Raw genomic sequence first — 19,268 nt, 5'->3', positions numbered from 1 at the left:
CTCTCTTACTGAGCATTCACTCTTAAGTCATCAAATTCAACATGCTTGTTGGATTTTTTTTAATCTGTTACTTTTTTAATACTGTTGTTCAGTTATGATCATTTACATCTGACTGACCAAAATTAAACTCTTACGATCCATAAGCATTCATAATTACATACTGCATGTAACATTAATAGTCAATATAATAAACCTTCATCTTTATTGAAGCATCTCTTGTTTCTACAGCAGTTCTTTAATCTATCTCAATAGATTTCTAGTGTACAGCTCATATAGATTTGGTCAGTGACAAGGGTTAGAGTAGTCTTGTAGAACATTTACTTGTAGCTGTGAAAAGCCCACATTCATCAGAGGATTAGGTCGATCAGATTGTACCAGGATCAATGGAAGGACTGTGTGATCCCTCTTAGGCTGTAATGTGTTCACCTTCTTTGGAGAGAATTCACATACACACACATTTCTCTGTCTTAAAGCCATTTATCTCAGAATGTCAAATTGCAATAATTAACCATTATTGATCTTAAATTCAATTAACTTCATTAACACAGGTCATGGTGAGGGTGCTGGTAAGGGAAAGGCTCTTGACAAGTGTCTTTTCTTATATGACATTGAATGTTCACAATCATGGCTATAAACTATTCATACTGTGCCACAGGAACATCTTTTAAAAATGACAGGAGTTTGGTTGGTGGCTCTGAAGCAACATTTTAATCCCCTCCCCCCCATCTCCTAGTTCTCAGGGTTTTCCAGCAAATTTTCTATTCAGGAATCAGTGAACCATTTGTTTCTAGCACATTATCTTAGTGTGACATTATAGCAAACCCCACCTATTCAAACACCCTTCTGTTCAATAGGTAGTGGTAGATAGACACTCATTTACAGCACTGTATATTAGTATGGTTAGCAAATGAGTGAAATGAATATTCAGTGCTTCTTTCTGCTCTACATACAAAACGAGCTGGGGCCATCTTGCAGAGGTAATCCTGAGAATCTCTGCTTGCTTCAACTCCTAAGATTCATATTGCAGTCAATAGTTGTTTTTCTTAAATGAGGGCTGAATAGCAACTGTGAAAGGACACAAAGCTTTGTTGGCCCACACTGAGCTCCTTTCTTAATAGAAGAACTTCATTATAAGCACAAGTTCACAATAGCTGAAATTGTGATTGAAATCATTTGGATTTCTACTATACCATTCATACAGATGTATAGAGTTTATTGTAAGGAGGCACTGCAGCCAAAATAGCTATTGAAACTACTGTAGAAAGGGCTTCAATGGGAGATGCAAGTTTGCAACAAAATGAAGGATCAGGCTGAAGGTCTTTTGGTACATTTTGAATGTCTTAAGTAGTCATGATTATTTACAAATAAATCACCAAGTAGAATGACTCACTGTAAAGTATTGAAGCATTTTAGGTGAAAACTTGATTTTTAAAAATTTCACAGTGAAGGTGGCAGCTACAGAGATGTGAGTTAATATTAGTACAGCTAAACACAAATACAGCACCAAATTCTAGTTACTGTAAAACTTGTAAGATGTGGGCAAATTAGGAGCAACTAAATATGTGGGAAGATTACAGAAAGTAAAGTGCAAGATTTTTTCTTGGTGTAAAAAAAAGGCTAAACCATAATCAGAAGACTGAGAAATGTGCATAAAGAGAAATGACAACATCAGTTTTGTTCAGAAACAGATTTCTGTGACAATTAAATGGTCATTTTGTCACTACATTTGCTATTTCCACTCCACTATACAAAGCATTTACTGAGAAGAGGCAGGGCAGAAGCAGAATGGTTTGATTACTGCATTTGAAGAAACTGAAGTTCCCTTACAACATCTGTTTGCTCAGTGAAGGATTATAATAATTACGAGCTATTAGAGCCATATTGAGAACTTCTATGCTCATGGCTGCTTATCCCAGAGTTGGCTGTGAATCTTGTATTAGTTTGTGGAATGCCCTGTGTGCTTTTCAGTGATTAAAAGATGCCACCCAAATGTCTGGTATCAAGCAGAGATTGTGTCACTGTGTTCTGCTACCAATTCATACAGAGAATTTGGCTTCATCTTGCCAGGATGTTGACAGTGACTTTTAACTAACAAGAAAACAGCCCCCAAAAACAAACTTTTTTTTTTTTAATGTTCTGGTAAATATTTTTGTCCATTTGAGGAAATAGTAATTCTGGGCTTAGAAAAATTCTGCAGAGTCCAAAGAACAATTAGGTTCGAGTGTAACATGAAGCTTTTTTCTCTGCTGCTGAACTCCTATCTCCCACTGTCATGTGTGCTTGCACAGAGTGGGACTCTCGAGCAAGTCTGTAGTACTTCACACCAAGCAACTGCCTTGGAAACCAAGGAAAAGCCACTTTTGTCTAACCTAAGAGTGGATCACATTTATTCATGTTGAATAATTTATATGACAAATATAGGTGGGGGTTTTTCCTGTTAATAATGGGCTCGGTCATTGAATTTGTGAAGTTTATGCGAAATTTTTGAGACTCTGGAGCTGCTTGTGAACTGATACTTCACCAGTCTCTGCCTGGTTCCCCAATCCCTGGCGGTGTTTCCCCTTTGTGGCTGGGTAGCTGACCCTTAACACACGCCATGGACAGTGAGGAGCTTCATGCTCCTTGGAATGGTGTCCATTTGTTACTTCGGTGTACTTGGAGGAAGGGTATCCTTTCCTGGGGAAGGTGGAGGGGTGGGGAGGGGAGGAAGAGAAGGGTGCTACAGGAATGTTGATGAAATGGGGACACAAGACTCTGGACTCAATCAAACTGAGGAGCGGTTGAGAATTCCCAGTGGGTGCTCACAGCCTCTGTTGCTCATTTGCCTACTTGGTCTAGTCCTAGTGGTGCTTGTGAAAGTCTGGTTATGTGGTGATGGGGAGGCCAAGAAGGATTTTTTTTGTCCTTTTTCAACCAGAAATTCCAGGCATATGCCCTAGAGGCTGTTCAAATCTCTACTCCCCCAGACTGCAAAGGGGAAAGGAGATGGATTCTACAAATTACCATAGCAAGGAAGGCCCTTCTGTCATTGTGGCCATCCATAATGTTTCTCAGCCTTTCGACTGGGTTACTGTCAACCCTGCCTTACTTCTGGTGACCACCCATGGGCACACACAGTGGAACATGAACAGTTACCCGGCCGTGGTACTTTTGGCAGTCAGTTGTGTTGTGTATGTGTGACTGCGAATTTTGGTCAAAACCCTTAAAAATCTGTTCCTCCTGGCCAGGCAGTCTCCAAACTCTTACTCTTGTGAAGTTTCTCGTAAGCATGTCATTCACTCCTGACTGTACAAGAATGATACCTGAAGAAAGTCTCTTTAGAAATCCATATGATTTTGTTCGTTATACGTGGGAGTAACTTTGACCTTGGGTCTCATCCAAGGTTTTTTAATATTTGGATCCCTTCTTGTCAAAAGCCGTTTGTAGAAGGTAGCACATGAACTCTTCAAGTGAGACAGATTTCAGACTTATTCTCGTGCAACCCTACCCATAGAAGGGCACACTGCAGTGTGATGGGATCAGGTGCTCTTCTCCACATCAGAAAAAAGTGGTGTTATGTTTCAAGGGTGGGTAATTTGAGCAGGTTTTAGAAAAAAAACTCTGCTCAGCATGTTAAATTCAGGGAGTTTAGGCCCCAGGGAGAAATCAAGGCAGGGTGCAATTTTGGAAGAGGGAGGCATGATCCATCATGTTCCATCTCCAGCACAGGTCTGGCAGAGTGGGTGTCACAGTGTACCTGAGTCTTGCTGTGTGCTGGGAACAGAGAGCTCTTCGGAGGAGAGTTGTGACAGTACTTCAAAAACCTTTCCTATTTTCCCCATTGTGAAAAGGAGTTTGCTGGCAGTCTGCAGGTACAGCACTCACTGGATCCCAGCAGCTTGGCTCAGAGGAGATCTGTAACCACAGGCTCTGGGTTGTGCTCAGCACATGCACCTGTGGGTATTTCACTGGCTGAAATAATTGTTTCAGCTGAAAACTGGCAATTATTTTCAATTATACACATATATTGTATTCACATAAACACACTGTGAAGAAACATAGGAACAGAACAAACTTAAGTCATCTTCCCATGTTTTGTGTAAATAGCTGAATTATATTTATTAACCTACAGGAGTAACAGGCTCCTTCACTTGTCTTCTTGTCTAGCACCAGACAATTAACTTTTAACTTCTTTTCAGGTTTTCAGCTGTAAACTGTGGATAAGAATGCTTCTTCCACAAGGCTGATGTGAAAAATAAAGCACTCACTGAACACCTCAGTTAAGCGATGCTGTCCAACAGTGCCAAGTTGTTTTTAAGCCATCATTTCATATTATGGTATCCTGGTTTTTCAGGTGTATATTTAATAAAGGAGATAATACATAAATGTGAGGTTTGCACTTTGTCATTCAAGAAACAGCTAAATAGTATTTGGTTTCAGAAAAATGAATGCCTCCCTTATCAGAATTAGTAGCAGTTTTTGAATATTTTCTCTCTCATTTGGGAGTGGCCTGTATGACATGTTTCTTGTGGCAGCTTGGAGACCTGAGTCCCATACCTTCCTTTAAACTAGGCAAAACCCAGGGGAGTTTGGAATACAGTGACATGAGGAAAAGGTAGATGTAGCCTGATGTACAATTGCTTTGTTCTGTGCTTAGGTGGCCCACCCTTTAATGACATATAAACTAATTCCTTGCTATCATCTCTTCACTGTGTGTTCTTGTCCATGTTATTCTCATCTCTTAACACTTGCAGTTGATTTGGCCTCTCTGAAGTCTCTCCAAATGTAATACCAGTCCAGGATGCTGAATCAGAGCAGCTGGCTAGCTTCCTCCGGCCTATTTCTGAGCTCTCTGTGGCAGACAGCTGCAGTATTTTCACGAAGGAACAAAGTACACTTCAAAGTTTTCAGTGCCTAATGATAGCCACCCATTAGATTGGCATCCTTTGTCACGTCCATCCACATCACTTCCCAGTGACTTAATCCTACGCTCTCACTGGCATGAAAAGGCTGCAGATATATCAACATACAAAAAATCCAGCTAAACAAGCATTAATCATGCACATCACATCAAATTAACATGTTCAAAATTAATATTCTTGACCTTGCCAGTGGGCAGAATAATCCGTCTTGCAGTAGGCTTGCACTCCGGTGCGAGGTACCAGGGACTTGAGCCGACGTGCGAGAGAAGTGCTGACCTCTTCACTTGGAAATAACATTTCTCTCCCATAATAGACAGTCTTGCCTCTATGAAACAGAACCTTTGACCTTTCTAACAGGAATAATGTCCCTGTCAAGGTGCTGGGTAATCAGTATTGCCATGCCCGTTTAGAGACTGTTGTCATTTGCCACTCTTGTAAACAGGGCAGTGACTGCTGCCTCCCATCCTGACTGCCTAATGAGGAATATGCGAACATCTCTGTCAAGGAGTGAAGTCTCAAATACAATTTCAGTTACATGGGAATTATCAGTTAGTCTCAGTATAGAAATAGCTCATGTTGTGGGTGAAATGTTTGCCTTTCTTGCTGTGAGTGGAAGGCCTGTGGAGTGGGAGTTTTCTAACAGACTAATATAACTCTTTTATATGCCTTCATTTGCATTAGGTCTTTGATTGACTCCATCCACCGAGCTGGTTTTCTCTTGCCTCTGTTCATTAATTTTGTGAATAAGGTTCATTGGCGCAGTCAGATCATCTCCATGCTGCAGTTCCTCGGTTGGCTTTCTCTGCACTGGTCTTGGGACTGAGCCTCCTTTTAACTCCAAATGGTCCCACCAAAACTGAGGACTCTGAGGTTTTTTCAAAGATTACTTAAATATTAAGAAAAAAATTCTGTTAATTTCTCAGGTGGCTGGTGTCTGCTTTAAGACAGAATGGGACAGGTATTTTGGAAAACGCCGTGCACTGCCAGCAGCAGTGGCAGTGACAGGAGACACCTCTTACGCGGTGCCGCACAATGGGGAGCGAGAGTCGGGATGCAGAGGGAGTTTCTCTGGCAGAGTCCTACCCACTGCTCCACTTTATGATCTAATGTGATCCTTTTTCCCTGTTTCTTTTTTACTGGGAATATAATATTGATCCTGTAAGCGTTGGGAGCATTCCTGCTCTTGATCCTGTTCTGCTGCTCTCTTATTTCCAAGTGTGGAACATTTATGGGCTCAGATTCTTTAAGGAATGAGAAGGATTTTTCCCAATGAACTCAAAATCAGATGGTTTGGGAGATGGCCCTTTGTATTACTTCATGATTTTGAATGATGCGTAGCAAAGATGATCTAATTTTTTTTTTAATAAGAAGCCATTTGGTTAAAGCAAAAATATTTCCAAGGAACTGAGTGGTTTTGATAAGCTTTAGTAGTTGAGCATTTTTAATGTGAGAAGAATATTGGAATGTTTTGTTCCTTTTTCAAGCAAACAGCACATACAGTAGTTTAAATATACCCCCAGTGAGCTAATTAAAACAAAAGAAAAAATTTTGGCAAGAAAATACATAATTAAAACAAGAAATTTCAATAGTATTGAAATGAAATATTTGGATACATCCAAGCCAAAATATATGGTCTCAGCTGCAATTTTCAGGAAATGAGGGAAAAATTGTGCATATAATTGGGTTTTGGAGAACAGCAAAATATGCTTTTAGCGCTGTGGTCTTGTATTTCCAAACAATCCCAAGAAGGTGTGTGTCCAGCCACATCACAGGGGGATGTTGCCATGGGGGGGATGACAGCCATGCAGTGTTTTTGCTGTTTCTGCTGAAGAGGAGCTCTGGCAGTGGGGGTGGAGGTGGCAGCTGTGGTGCTGGTGAGCCCAGGACATCAGCAGGCACAGCTGCTCTGGCTCCACGGGGGCTTTCTCTGCCTCTGGAGACACAGTGGGCTGGTGACACCTCTCTGCTCTCGTGCAGTAGATCCCTGGTGTCTGTGCAGAGCCAGGTATATGAGTTTATTACTGTCTATGCAATATGTAGATCATTTTGGACAGTGATGGATCACAATTTATTTCCACTGGCAAAGAAATGATCCATAGCTCAGTTATGAAGGTAATTCCCTATTGTGTGGAAATGAATTGCATTATACCACAGCTTACTGTTACGTATTGATATCAAATGTGTTAATTTCATTGTTACCTAGCACTTTAGTTAATAATTATAACAAATATTAATGAGGGAACTATCTGTTCTCAACCTCTGTGTGGCTGTACCTGCAAGATGTTTCTGAACCCCTTTGATATCCTCCTCTTCTCTAGCAACTGAGGGCCACTCCAGGCAACAGCTTTCCACTTTTTGTCAAATACTGTGTCACAGTGACACCACTGCTCAATTTGCGGGCAATTTCCTGTGGGTTATGGTGCCCTGTGAGATGTAAGCTAAACACTTTTTTGAGAACTGTGATTTTTTTTCTTTGTCTTTTTTCTCTGGAAAAACAAACCCCAGAACTGCCTAATTTCTTTCATTTCCACTCTTATTAACTTCTGCCGCTAGAATTGCCTTTAAAGTTGTTTCTTTTCCCCTCAGACTTTGCTGTTGAGGCATTGAATAACAGTTTTACAGATGCCCTGCTGTTCAAACATTTATTCTACACTTGAAAAATATCAAACTACAAGTCTTTTTGTCTTTTTTTTTCTTTTATTTTCTTTTTTTTACATAATAAGAGGGTAATGGCTAAGTAAGGATGGGCTGCAGACAGTGCTTCTTTTAGACAGTCTGTCCTCCAGGCAGTGAATCTCAGTGGAAAACCTTTCTACCATCTCCTCCTGATTTTGTTCTCTCCTTTCACAGTCTCTGCTTTTCCTGTAGGTACTTCACCAAATAAGAAATTTCTCTGCTATGGACCTCCTTGTCCTTATTTCTGGTGCAGTGAGGCTGTTACCTTCCTCTGTGCTTATACAGACCATTTGTTGCCCCTGTGCAAGGTGTGGTGAGGCAGGGACACCTTCCACTAGACCAGGTTCCATCCCTTCTCTCCTTTGTGCAGGGGAAGGAGCAGAAGGAGCCCTTGGAACTGTAATTTCTTCGAAGTTGCAGATTGCTGGGTTAAATTCCACATTGTCGTTTGTGCCTCATTTCCTGCATTTCTGGATCAAAGACTGATGTCACAAGTTGGCTTCACAACTTGAGCTTAGGAAGGGGAACAGCTATAGAGGAGGCAGCTCCTGGTTAACACGCAAATATGCTTGATAGTTGGTGAAAAGGGCAAAGAAAGCATGAAAGGTAAATAGATTTACATTTAAATGAGCCACATGCTGGAGGTTTTCCCTAATGTAAAAGTCACTCTCTAAAAAAGCTGTGAATGTGACAAGTCTTTCAGTTCAAACAAAATTCGTAAGACTTCAGCAGTAAGAGAAATAAAAATGTAAAGAATAGCACACTAATTAGGGAGTTGGTTCTGTGCACTCTGTTTGTGTTGGTGCGCAATGGGTCCCAGGAGGGCTTTCCATGGTGTGCAGGGATGGAGCCCTTGGATTTGGAATGTGATGTGGTGGTGGGAATGAGTGGCACACACTCAGACTGGTGTTCAATAGCCAGAAAAAACTAAAGACAGGTCCACTCAGAGTGCCCTGGTGTGCCCCCCCAGCCTGCAGGTGTCAATGAGGTCTCTTTAAGGCAGGCAGCATGGTGATAACTTTGTGTGAAACAACTTTGGGTGATAACTGTGAAAAGGAAATTATTATGCAGTTTCAAAACAGAGGCAAAGAAACAGGAGTTGCAAAAGAAAACCTGTTTCCACAAGGTGGAATAGGAAAAGGGTACATTTGCTTCCAAATCAGAGGTTTCATGCCATGATTCCTTCCTTCCATCCTTCCTTCTTCCTATCAGTAGGATTTGGTGTGGTTGAAAGAGAGGCAGTTAACAGTCAGTTGTCTGCACACTATCAGTAGTTATACAACATTTTTCAACTTTAGAGAGTAATTTGAACTGCTTTGGTCTCCTTTACTAAAGTCCTGAAAATCCACTTTTTTAGATTCTATGTAGTGGTTTTGTTTCAAGTATTTGCAGGAGAGATGCTAAACCTTACTACTAATTGCTGCAGTGTCTGACATATACAGATATAGGTGATATAAAAATAATATTATTTTTTCAAAATACTTTGAAAAGGCATAAAATAGAGCAAAACAGCACATCTCTGTTTCATTGTATGGAGAGTGGTATACTTGTTTCCACAGTCTGATCTTTGTACCAGCACCTTTGAAGCATCTTATGATAAAGTTTTTTAACATAATTCTTTCAAACTATGTGCTCCCAAACCTTAAAAATAGGACCCTTGCTGCTCGAATTTTCTGCATTGAAATTATCTGAACTGAAATATTTAATCATTATTATGTGTTGCTCATATGTGATATGTTTGTGCTTTCAAAGGTTTAACTTGTATTCTGAGGATCAGATTATAACTTTACATGCTTGGAGGAGGATTCGCTACCATTCAACCATATGAAAGAACAGTAGTGAATATTTTGTATAACCTAACTGAATGAAGAAATACTCCATGTGAAACTAAAAGCCTGATTTCATTGTCACTTTAACAGTTGTTTTGTCTCTTGTGGTTTTCTGATAACATTTAAACATATTTTCCCTGAAAGAATTTTGCAAGGTTTAATACTGTGTGTGTGATACCTACTGTAGTGTTCTACATTTTTCAGTCTGTTGGTTAAAGTAGGGCTTTTCGGGGTGTAAACTGTTGTCTTCTCTGCACTGTTGCCTGAAGAAACAAGCTATAGATTGCTCAGGATACAAATACCCTACCATTTCCAGATGTGTTGCAGAGAAGGGCAACTGCAGAGAAGTCAGGTGTCTTTAACCACAGATTCTACCGAAAATGTGACTTTTTTCAGTTTATAATTATCTTTGTGAGAGGTTTTAAATACCACTGAAGAGAGTCATATTCCATTTTTGCTTTCGTGCAAATTAATGCATTATATAGAAATAGATAATTTTGATTAGTTAATGATCCCTTTTTAAATGTTACCATAATTTTCTTGCCTAAAGAAAAAACTTAGGTAGATGTAGTATATGTAGAACAGAAGCATAGAAGCACCATGGAAAAAAAAAATTGTTTACTGTCAGTTGCCAACTGTCCTATTCAAGAAGAGTATCTTAGATTTACATCACCAGTTGCATTACTTGAGGGGAAAAAAAGACAGGATCCCTGTTGGGTGTCCGTGTAGCTTATGCTGAGTAAATATTGACAAAGTAGTCTAAAGAGCAAACACTTTGACATTTGTAAGGTCCACTGGAAGGTCTTGTATATATTTATACAGCAAGAATGAGTGCAGCATACCAATTTTGTTGAACTAGCTCCTGACATAATTCTGCATGGGCTTTCTTGTTGAAGAAGTGTTTAAATGGGAATAGGACATTTGTTACACTCACAAAGAATGTCCTCAAATTGCTCTGAATGAGTTGTTTCCACAGGTTACATCACTTGCATTTAACCATCTCCTCTAAAATGTGGCACTGCTAATAATGATAGCTTTAAAAAAATCTAATTTTTAAAATTTATTTTAACTGGGGATTTTTTTACTTTGTAGAAATTCTTGATGTTTGTTGTGCTCTATATTTATTAAAGATTGAGTCTCAAAACTGTAATGAGCAAAAAATGCTTGCTTAATTTAAATTGTGAATCTGTCTGTTAAGAAATGCATTAGGGGTAGGAGAAGCATAAGACATATTAATTGACAGACAGGAACTGCTGTCTCTGAGGTTGATACAAGTAATTTATTACTTTAGAAATGAATGCCACCTCCAGAATGTGCTTCATTAATTTCAAATTTAGTTTTAATTTCAAGCTGTTGCCCCTTGAGAAGAATAAGGTGGCAAATTATGTTTGAAGAGCAGATTTTTTTTCTTGCTCTGAAGAAACACTAAATTTTAACTGTTTAATTTTACAAATAAGTACACTTCTTTGGCTAAAGCAAAAGTATGATGAGCAGAAACTAACTTGTATTTTCTTCTCTTCATCATAGCCTATGTTTCAGACGAACTAAAAGCAGCAGCGCTGGTGGAAGAAGATGTGGAACCTGATGAAAATGCAGTTGATGGGGAGCCTTCAGCAAAATATGCATGTCCAGAAAAAGACTTCAGTAAGAACTGCCAAAGCTACCAAAACTCTCCAGCAGCTGAGTTCTCTAGCCATGAAATGGACAGTGAGTCCCACATCAGTGAGACAAGTGACCGCATGGCAGACTTCGAGAGCAGCTCCATTAAAAATGAGGAAGAGACCAAGGAGGTTTCCATACCACTGGAAGACTCTACAGTTTCTGATAGTTTAGAACAAATGAAAGCCGTGTATAATAACTTCCTCTCCAATTCCTACTGGTCCAATCTCAATTTGAACCTTCACCAGCCAATTTCGGAAAAAAACAACGGTAGCAGCAGCAGTAGCAGCAGCAGCAGCAGCAGTTGTGGAAGCGGCAGCTTTGACTGGCACCAGACTGCAATGGCCAAAACGCTGCAGCAAGTTTCACAGAGCAGAATTCTGCCTGAACCGAGCCTTTTTAGCACAGTCCAGCTGTACAGACAGAGCAGTAAGCTCTATGGCTCTATATTCACTGGAGCCAGTAAATTCCGCTGTAAAGACTGCAGTGCTGCCTACGATACTTTAGTAGAATTAACAGTGCACATGAATGAAACAGGACATTATCGAGATGACAACCATGAAACGGATAACAATAACCCCAAAAGATGGTCCAAACCTCGCAAACGTTCTTTGCTTGAAATGGAAGGGAAGGAGGATGCCCAGAAAGTGCTAAAGTGTATGTACTGTGGTCATTCATTTGAATCTCTTCAGGATTTGAGTGTTCATATGATCAAAACAAAACACTACCAAAAAGTGCCTCTGAAGGAACCTGTTACACCTGTAGCAGCAAAAATTATCCCAGCTACTAGAAAGAAAACATCACTGGAGCTTGAACTTCCAAGTTCTCCAGACTCCACGGGTGGGACACCAAAAGCAACAATCTCAGATACTAATGATGCACTTCAAAAGAATTCCAATCCCTACATTACGCCAAATAACCGCTACGGTCACCAGAATGGTGCCAGCTATGCCTGGCACTTTGAGGCGAGGAAATCCCAGATTCTGAAGTGCATGGAGTGTGGAAGTTCACATGACACCCTGCAGGAGCTCACAGCTCACATGATGGTGACGGGACATTTTATTAAAGTCACTAACTCTGCCATGAAAAAAGGGAAACCAATTATAGAAGCCCCAGCCACACCGACAATAACGTCCTTAGTAGATGAGAAGGTCCAGTCTGTGCCGCTAGCTGCCACCACCTTTACATCTCCTTCCAACACACCTTCTAGTGTTTCCCCTAAATTAAATGTTGAGATTAAAAAAGAAGTAGATAAGGAAAGAGTCATTGCTGATGACAAAATGAAAGACAAAGAGAAGTCAAGTGAAGATGAGGAGAAGTATGATATCTCCTCAAAATACCATTACTTGACTGAAAATGACCTAGAAGAAAGTCCTAAGGGGGGATTAGATATATTGAAGTCTTTAGAAAACACGGTTACATCAGCTATAAACAAAGCCCAGAATGGCACACCGAGCTGGGGTGGCTACCCCAGCATTCATGCTGCCTACCAGCTGCCTAATATGATGAAGCTGTCGTTGGGCTCATCTGGGAAGAGTACACCATTAAAACCTATGTTTGGAAACAATGAACTGGTATCACCAACTAAAAACCAGCCCTTGGTGTCTCCACCAAGCAGTCAGACCTCACCTGTGCCAAAAACAAACTTTCATGCCATGGAAGAATTGGTAAAGAAGGTCACTGAGAAGGTGGCTAAAGTGGAGGAGAAGATGAAAGAGCCTGAAGGAAAGCTTTCTCCACTGAAGCGTGCAACGCCTTCGCCGTGCAGCAGTGAAGTCAGTGAACCCCTTAAGATGGAGCCCTCCAATGATGGTGGCTTCAAAAGCCAGCAGAACAGCCCAGTTCCTCAGAGAGACGGTTGCAAGGATAGTCCAACTGTAGAACCCGTGGAGAACGGGAAGGAGCCTGTGAAGTCCATCGTAGGTTCTTTAAGTAGCAGCACAGCCATCATCACTGATCACCCTCCTGAACAGCCGTTTGTAAATCCATTAAGTGCACTGCAATCCGTCATGAATATTCACCTTGGGAAGGCAGCAAAGCCATCTTTGCCTGCTCTGGATCCAATGAGCATGCTTTTTAAAATGAGCAACAGCTTGGCAGAAAAGGCTGCAGTGGCCACCCCACCTCTACAGTCCAAAAAATCAGACCACTTAGACCGTTATTTTTATCATGTCAACAATGACCAACCCATAGATTTGACGAAAGGCAAGAGTGACAAAAGCTGCTCTTTGGGTTCAGCGCTTTTGTCATCCACATCGACATCTTCTGCATCTTCTTCATCTACAGTGACAACAGCAAAGACATCTGCAGTCGTGTCATTCATGTCAAACTCGCCGCTACGCGAGAATGCCTTGTCAGATATATCTGATATGCTGAAGAACCTGACAGAAAGTCACACATCAAAATCTTCCACACCTTCCAGCATATCTGAGAAATCTGACATTGATGGTACCACAATAGAGGAACCAGAAGAGAGTACACCAGCTCAGAAAAGGAAGGGACGTCAGTCTAACTGGAACCCTCAGCACTTGCTCATATTGCAGGCCCAGTTTGCAGCCAGTTTACGGCAGACTTCAGAGGGGAAATACATCATGTCAGACTTGAGCCCTCAAGAAAGAATGCACATTTCCAGGTTTACGGGACTCTCAATGACCACAATTAGCCACTGGCTGGCCAATGTGAAATACCAGCTCCGAAGGACGGGGGGAACTAAGTTCCTTAAAAATTTGGACACTGGGCACCCAGTGTTCTTTTGTAATGACTGTGCTTCACAGATCAGAACTCCTTCAACTTATATCAGTCATCTTGAATCGCATCTGGGTTTCAGGTTAAGAGACTTGTCCAAACTGTCCAGTGAACAGATTAACAATCAGATAGCACAAGCAAAGTCACCATCTGAAAAACTGGTGACGTCTTCTCCAGAGGAAGATATCGGAACTTCTTATCAGTGCAAACTTTGTAACAGGACTTTTGCAAGCAAGCATGCTGTTAAACTTCATCTTAGTAAAACACATGGGAAGTCACCAGAGGATCATCTTCTGTATGTTTCGGAGTTAGAGAAGCAGTAGCATTTGCTTTTGATTAAAATAACTGTAATTTGCTTTGAGGAAAACTGTCAAAGACGCCTTAAAGCTACTGTTTAGTTCTTGGCACATGTTCTTATTTTAACTCCAGAGTCACTCTGGGCTGAACTGTTTTGTATAACTGTACAGTGTTTAAATAGAGGTGCATAATCAGCTGTTGTTACTGGTAAAATATGAAGGTTAAAATGCAGTGGTAAGTGTTTGGAACTTTGTGTAAATTGGATTTAGTTGCTGTGCATCCCTCTGATGCATCAAGCTGCATGCATTAACAGACAGTTTAATTAAGCATTTATAACTAATTCTGGTGCACTTTTTCATGTGACCTAAGTGTGCTGGTATTTCTCACCCTATAATCTTTAGCCCTCTGAGTACTTTGAAGCACTTTTGCATTAATTTGGTAAAAATGTAAGGATATGTGTTTTTTTTAGACCCTTACTAGCTTAGTTCTGATTACTAATATGAACCTCCATTTATGCAGAGGTGTCTCACACCTTGAAATTTAAAAATATAATTTTCACATTGAAACATAGATGTATATATTGTATAGATTTCAAAATCTCTTATGGAAAATGTGATTGTGGTTAATGCCATTTTCTTTTTTTTCAGCATTTTTAGCAGCAGCAGGGTTTGTACCTGATAAGCCCCAGGTATAAACCGCACCTATATATAGTGTATATTTCATTTTTTTTTAGATCTAACAGTTTTTCCTTTAACAATCAAACATTGTAAATTATGTGATAAAAGATACCACAGATAGCATTTATAAAGTATTCAGAAACATTATTCTTAAAGCAAAATATGTTTTGCTTTGTTTTGCTATACAGTACATCTATATTAAGAGAGGTTCATGTTTAAATTATACATATTTATTAGTGTTGCTATCATTTGTTTGGGTTTTTTTTTTCTTTTTTTTTTAAACTGTCTGAAGAAACAGAAGCCACGGACTGCATTCCTGGCATGCATTCTAACTGTTTTGCACAACATGACTTTTAAAGGTATTTATTAGTAAAAAAAAATAAAAATAAAATAAAAAGAGAAAATTCAAAATAAACTCAGTGCTCAAAGGGTTAAATCTATTTGAAAAACTTGTACTGTATTTCCTAAGCATTGATAAAGCCTTTAAAATGTTTGTACTGTAATACTTTGCTTAAAAAGTTATGAGGCATTCTGTGATATAACCTCTTTTACTTATTTATAAGCGCTCTTGGTTGTTATTTCCTATTGTAGAATGCCTTTTTATTTCAATTGGTAACTTTCTGTTTTGTTCTGCCTAATTATTCTCCCAAGATTCCATACTGCAGCTTTATCTTTAGGCATATGAAAGGTAACCCGTGGTTACCAGCACACTAAGTGATTCTGTTCGTCTCCATTTTTGGCAGTTAATTTGCAGAAGTAACTGACAGCTGACACCATATGAGAATCTATGTATAAAATATTGGCATGTAAACAGCACAGACACTGTAATGCACTCTGTGCCCTGTTTTGTTGTTGACAATGAAGCACCATTATATGACTCTTCATATAACCTTTTTTTCTACAGCAGCATTAAAATTGTCTTTTTGCTATAATTTTGTGTTGCGTTCACAATTATGTCTGAAATGTGCTACGACTAACGAGCACATTAAAATTAAATTGTATGCTATCTGTTTATGACTGAAGCTTGAGTAGGTTTCTTCATCTGCCAGGTGCTGGCAGTCAAAAGCTGCACATAAATCACTGGAGTTTTAGTGAACTTTAGCATTTAAAGAGCAGGGTAGCACTTATTCAAAGGCTGCATTAACAGAGTTTTTTTCCCCCAGAAGAGATAAATGAGCGTTATAACTCCTTTTTAAGGTAAGGCTGGCTGTGGAGAGGGGGTTTATCAGCAGTGCATGGCAAAGCAAATAAGTGTTTTGCTGTGAGTTCAGACCCAGGCAGGCACCGCTGCTCACCCGCCTTCCTCCTAAATGCATTGAGCAGAGTCTGCACCCGAGGGTGTTCCACAGCTCAGAGAATCCCTTTCCACCTACCCAGCATTTCCAAATGACAGGAGAAGGAACCTGAGACCGGTGACTTCAACTTTGGGGTTTTGAAGTGACTCCTCTTCTAGCCCTACCTGCTGCTGGACAGCATTCCCAGCAGGTAGAGAGGGGGAGAGGAGGTGAATAAACACATGCCAAAGAAAAGCAAACAATCTGGAGCATTTATATGATAATGACAGACTTTTACTGGTGTTGACAGGTCATCCCATCAAAACCATTGAAAACAATTTGCATCTCCAAACACCTATATTACTATGTATGTAAATAATGTCTTTTGCCAGTCAGGTGAACTCAGAGTCCGGAGATGGTTACATGGGAACCAAACCCACCATTACAGCACTTCAGCATCCCGAGTGAGAACCACCATCTGAATGTCAAATGTACAGTTTCCTTTCTTTTTAAAAAAAGTCCACTGTCTTCCAGTAAGCAAAGAATTGAATCTTGGGTTCTTTTTGTCTTTCGGTCTTTCTTTCCATTTTTCCATCTTTCTTTGTAATGTTAAAGGCCAGTACCATGTCTCAATAATGTGTTGGAGTGTTCTGTTCATTCTACAGCAAATGTTGCTAAGAGGACCAAGTGAAAGGGATTAGGGCTTTGGGTTTTTTCCTCCTCTTTTGGCTCACACTTGTGTCTGATTTTAAGGTCATTTGTGTGTCAATGTTTATGGCCTCAGCTCAAATTCCAGCAATAAAATAACAGCAGTTTTACTGGTTGACTGTACCATCCCAGGAGTCCCTCACTTAGTGAGGAAAGGGAACCTGGCTGGCTGAAGTCTTCCCTGGAGCCTCCCAGGTGCCTGTCCACATTTTTTACAAATACATGATCTGAGTCTAAAACCAGCCAAACTTTTTACCTCTACAGCAGAGAATTCCTCTTTTGAAAATTATAACAGCTTAAATATAGTATTTGGTTGCAAACCAGAAATTCACACATAAGGAGACTGGCAGATTATTGCATATATTGTCAATCAATGTATTTTTAAGATGCACCATTGACTTATAATAGTAATGCTCAAAGCTCTGTACGCAATACTGCTATCTGGGACACGGGAGGGAGTAAAAGCAAGAGACTGCAGAGTCTGCAGTGTTCTTTCTACTCTTAAAATACAGCCAGGGGATCTGATGCAACTTCCCTGATCTGGTAAAAGTCAGTTCCTGGACCTGACTTACCTGGGTCTGAAAGTACTGTGAGGAGATTTACCATGAACAAATTCCGGGAGTGACCAGATCTGCCAGTGTGCACCAGAAAGGACTTTTTAATATGCTTCTTAAAATGTGCTTGAAACTTTGCAAATGAATGGCTAGTCAGGATCTGAATATCCCAAATTTATTAAAATAAAGTTCAGCTTGCATTTCAGAACCTGCAGGACTGGCATAGCAATGTGATTTCACATTATAAAGAATTTAGAGAATCAATGAACTAGAATAATGTTCTTTTCATCCATACACTGGTATGTATATTGGCATGGTAACTATTAGTGCTAACCAAATCACCAATCTAGCTGTGTTAAGATAATTTTTTTTCCTATTAGGCAAACATGAAGGTATAAATGCAGCATTTTAAAATAAGCATCTGACTTCTGACTTTTGCTTTGCATTTGATATTTTATTTAGAAATATGCAGATCAAGTGCAAGAGAAAACAAAATGCCTCAAGAAAGAGGTTAAAAATGAAATTGTGATGGGTGAGAAGAGCTTTAAATCACAGGTGTATAAAGGTGACCCTGGTCTAACCCCACCCAAGTAGTGGCTTGTTGCAGCATACTGTATATCTTCCAGCCATCACATTTACGCAGTATCTTAAAATAACATTTGTGATAAATGTGCAATTTAACTAATTTATGGTGCTGTGATGTGCTCAGGGCTACATGCAAGATGAAAATCTTAAATGGAGCTTGAACAGCTCACTTCACAACAAGAAATCAATATGCCAGATCTTAGAGAGCTGTTCACTGGAGTCAACATTTAGCAAAAAAAAAAAAAAAAATCAGGGAATGTATCTTTAAGTTTTAGTGAGTAAGAAATCTATAATTAACTGAAATACGACTTTTAAGCTAGCGTAAGGAACTGTTTCTGAAACCAAAATCTTTCTAGAATCTTCATTATATTTTATTTTTGTATTAAAGTTGAAAGTATATTGTTTTAATTATGCAGGTGCTTTTGTGGTGACCACTTTGTGCAATTTTTTATCCAAACCAAGGCAGATTAGTGTTATAATATGGGAATTATCTGTTGCATTTAAACATGGCTGTGTATTTTGCTATATAAAGCTAAACATGATATGACTCTTCATGTTATGACAGCAAAAAAATCTGGCTATACTTTGAGACTTAAAAATATACTGGCATGTATTGAATGGAAGAACCTTCTTTAATTTTGCAAGTTCTTATTTCAGCTGCAACAGAAAAAAAGGAACAGTGGTGCAAGTGGAACAGAGACGACTGGTAATAAAGCTAAATTTAATTAATAAATTTTGTATTTTAAAGTACGCCTCCAGAGAGCCTTATATATTTCCTAGAAAAATATCAAATTATTATGATCACTGCTGCCTGCTTTGTTTGGGTAACTTTTTGTTACAAGAATATGCTGGAGCTTTGCTAGGTGGTGTGTTACCCACACTGCTCCACAGAGCTGAAATACAGGGAATGGTCATAAAACTAGAATTTATCAAGGAAAGTAGAAAAAAAAACAATTTCAAGATTACCAACTTTTTAAAAGTCACAGTCATATTTTGTGTTATCCAAGGATGAAATAGCACTTAATACTTGATTGGATAGTTACTGTTTTAGCATGGAAATACAAATGTGTAGCTCCCTTGAGTATCACTAGTAAATACATACAATCTCCAGGAAAAAAACCCAGTAAATTCTCTTCTCCTGGGACTCTGTGCCAAGATGTGCCTTCCAGCCCTTGCTTGACCTGCTGTAGGTAAATGAGAGAACAAGAAATAATTATGGAACTGCCATCTTGGAACATGAAAGTGGCTCTGTTGGTCGGGGTGTGGTAACAGTGAATTTTGTTGAGTTTTCAGTAATTATCCTGTAATAATGAAAGGCTTGTATATGCTTAAGACTATAATATTACAGCCCTCATTGAAGAGT

At 39.5% G+C, this 19,268-nt stretch overlaps 1 protein-coding gene across 1 annotated transcript in view; it reads left to right on the top strand.

Annotated features, from left to right (window-relative positions):
* TSHZ3 (teashirt zinc finger homeobox 3) overlaps window positions 1-15,806 on the top strand; it is a 63,474-nt gene extending 47,668 nt beyond the window's left edge. Inside the window, exon 2 of the mRNA XM_048316881.1 lies at window positions 10,934-15,806. Coding sequence (XP_048172838.1) covers window positions 10,934-14,133 — 3,200 coding nt within the window. The 3' untranslated portion in view covers window positions 14,134-15,806. The remainder of the gene's footprint in view (window positions 1-10,933) is intronic.
* The last annotated feature ends 3,462 nt before the right edge of the window (window positions 15,807-19,268 follow it).

The sequence above is a fragment of the Corvus hawaiiensis genome, chromosome 12 (assembly GCF_020740725.1).
Source record: "Corvus hawaiiensis isolate bCorHaw1 chromosome 12, bCorHaw1.pri.cur, whole genome shotgun sequence".
Lineage (NCBI taxonomy): Eukaryota > Metazoa > Chordata > Aves > Passeriformes > Corvidae > Corvus > Corvus hawaiiensis.
The sequence above is the reverse complement of the archived record's forward strand: the minus strand, read 5'-3'. Positions and strand labels throughout refer to the sequence as shown.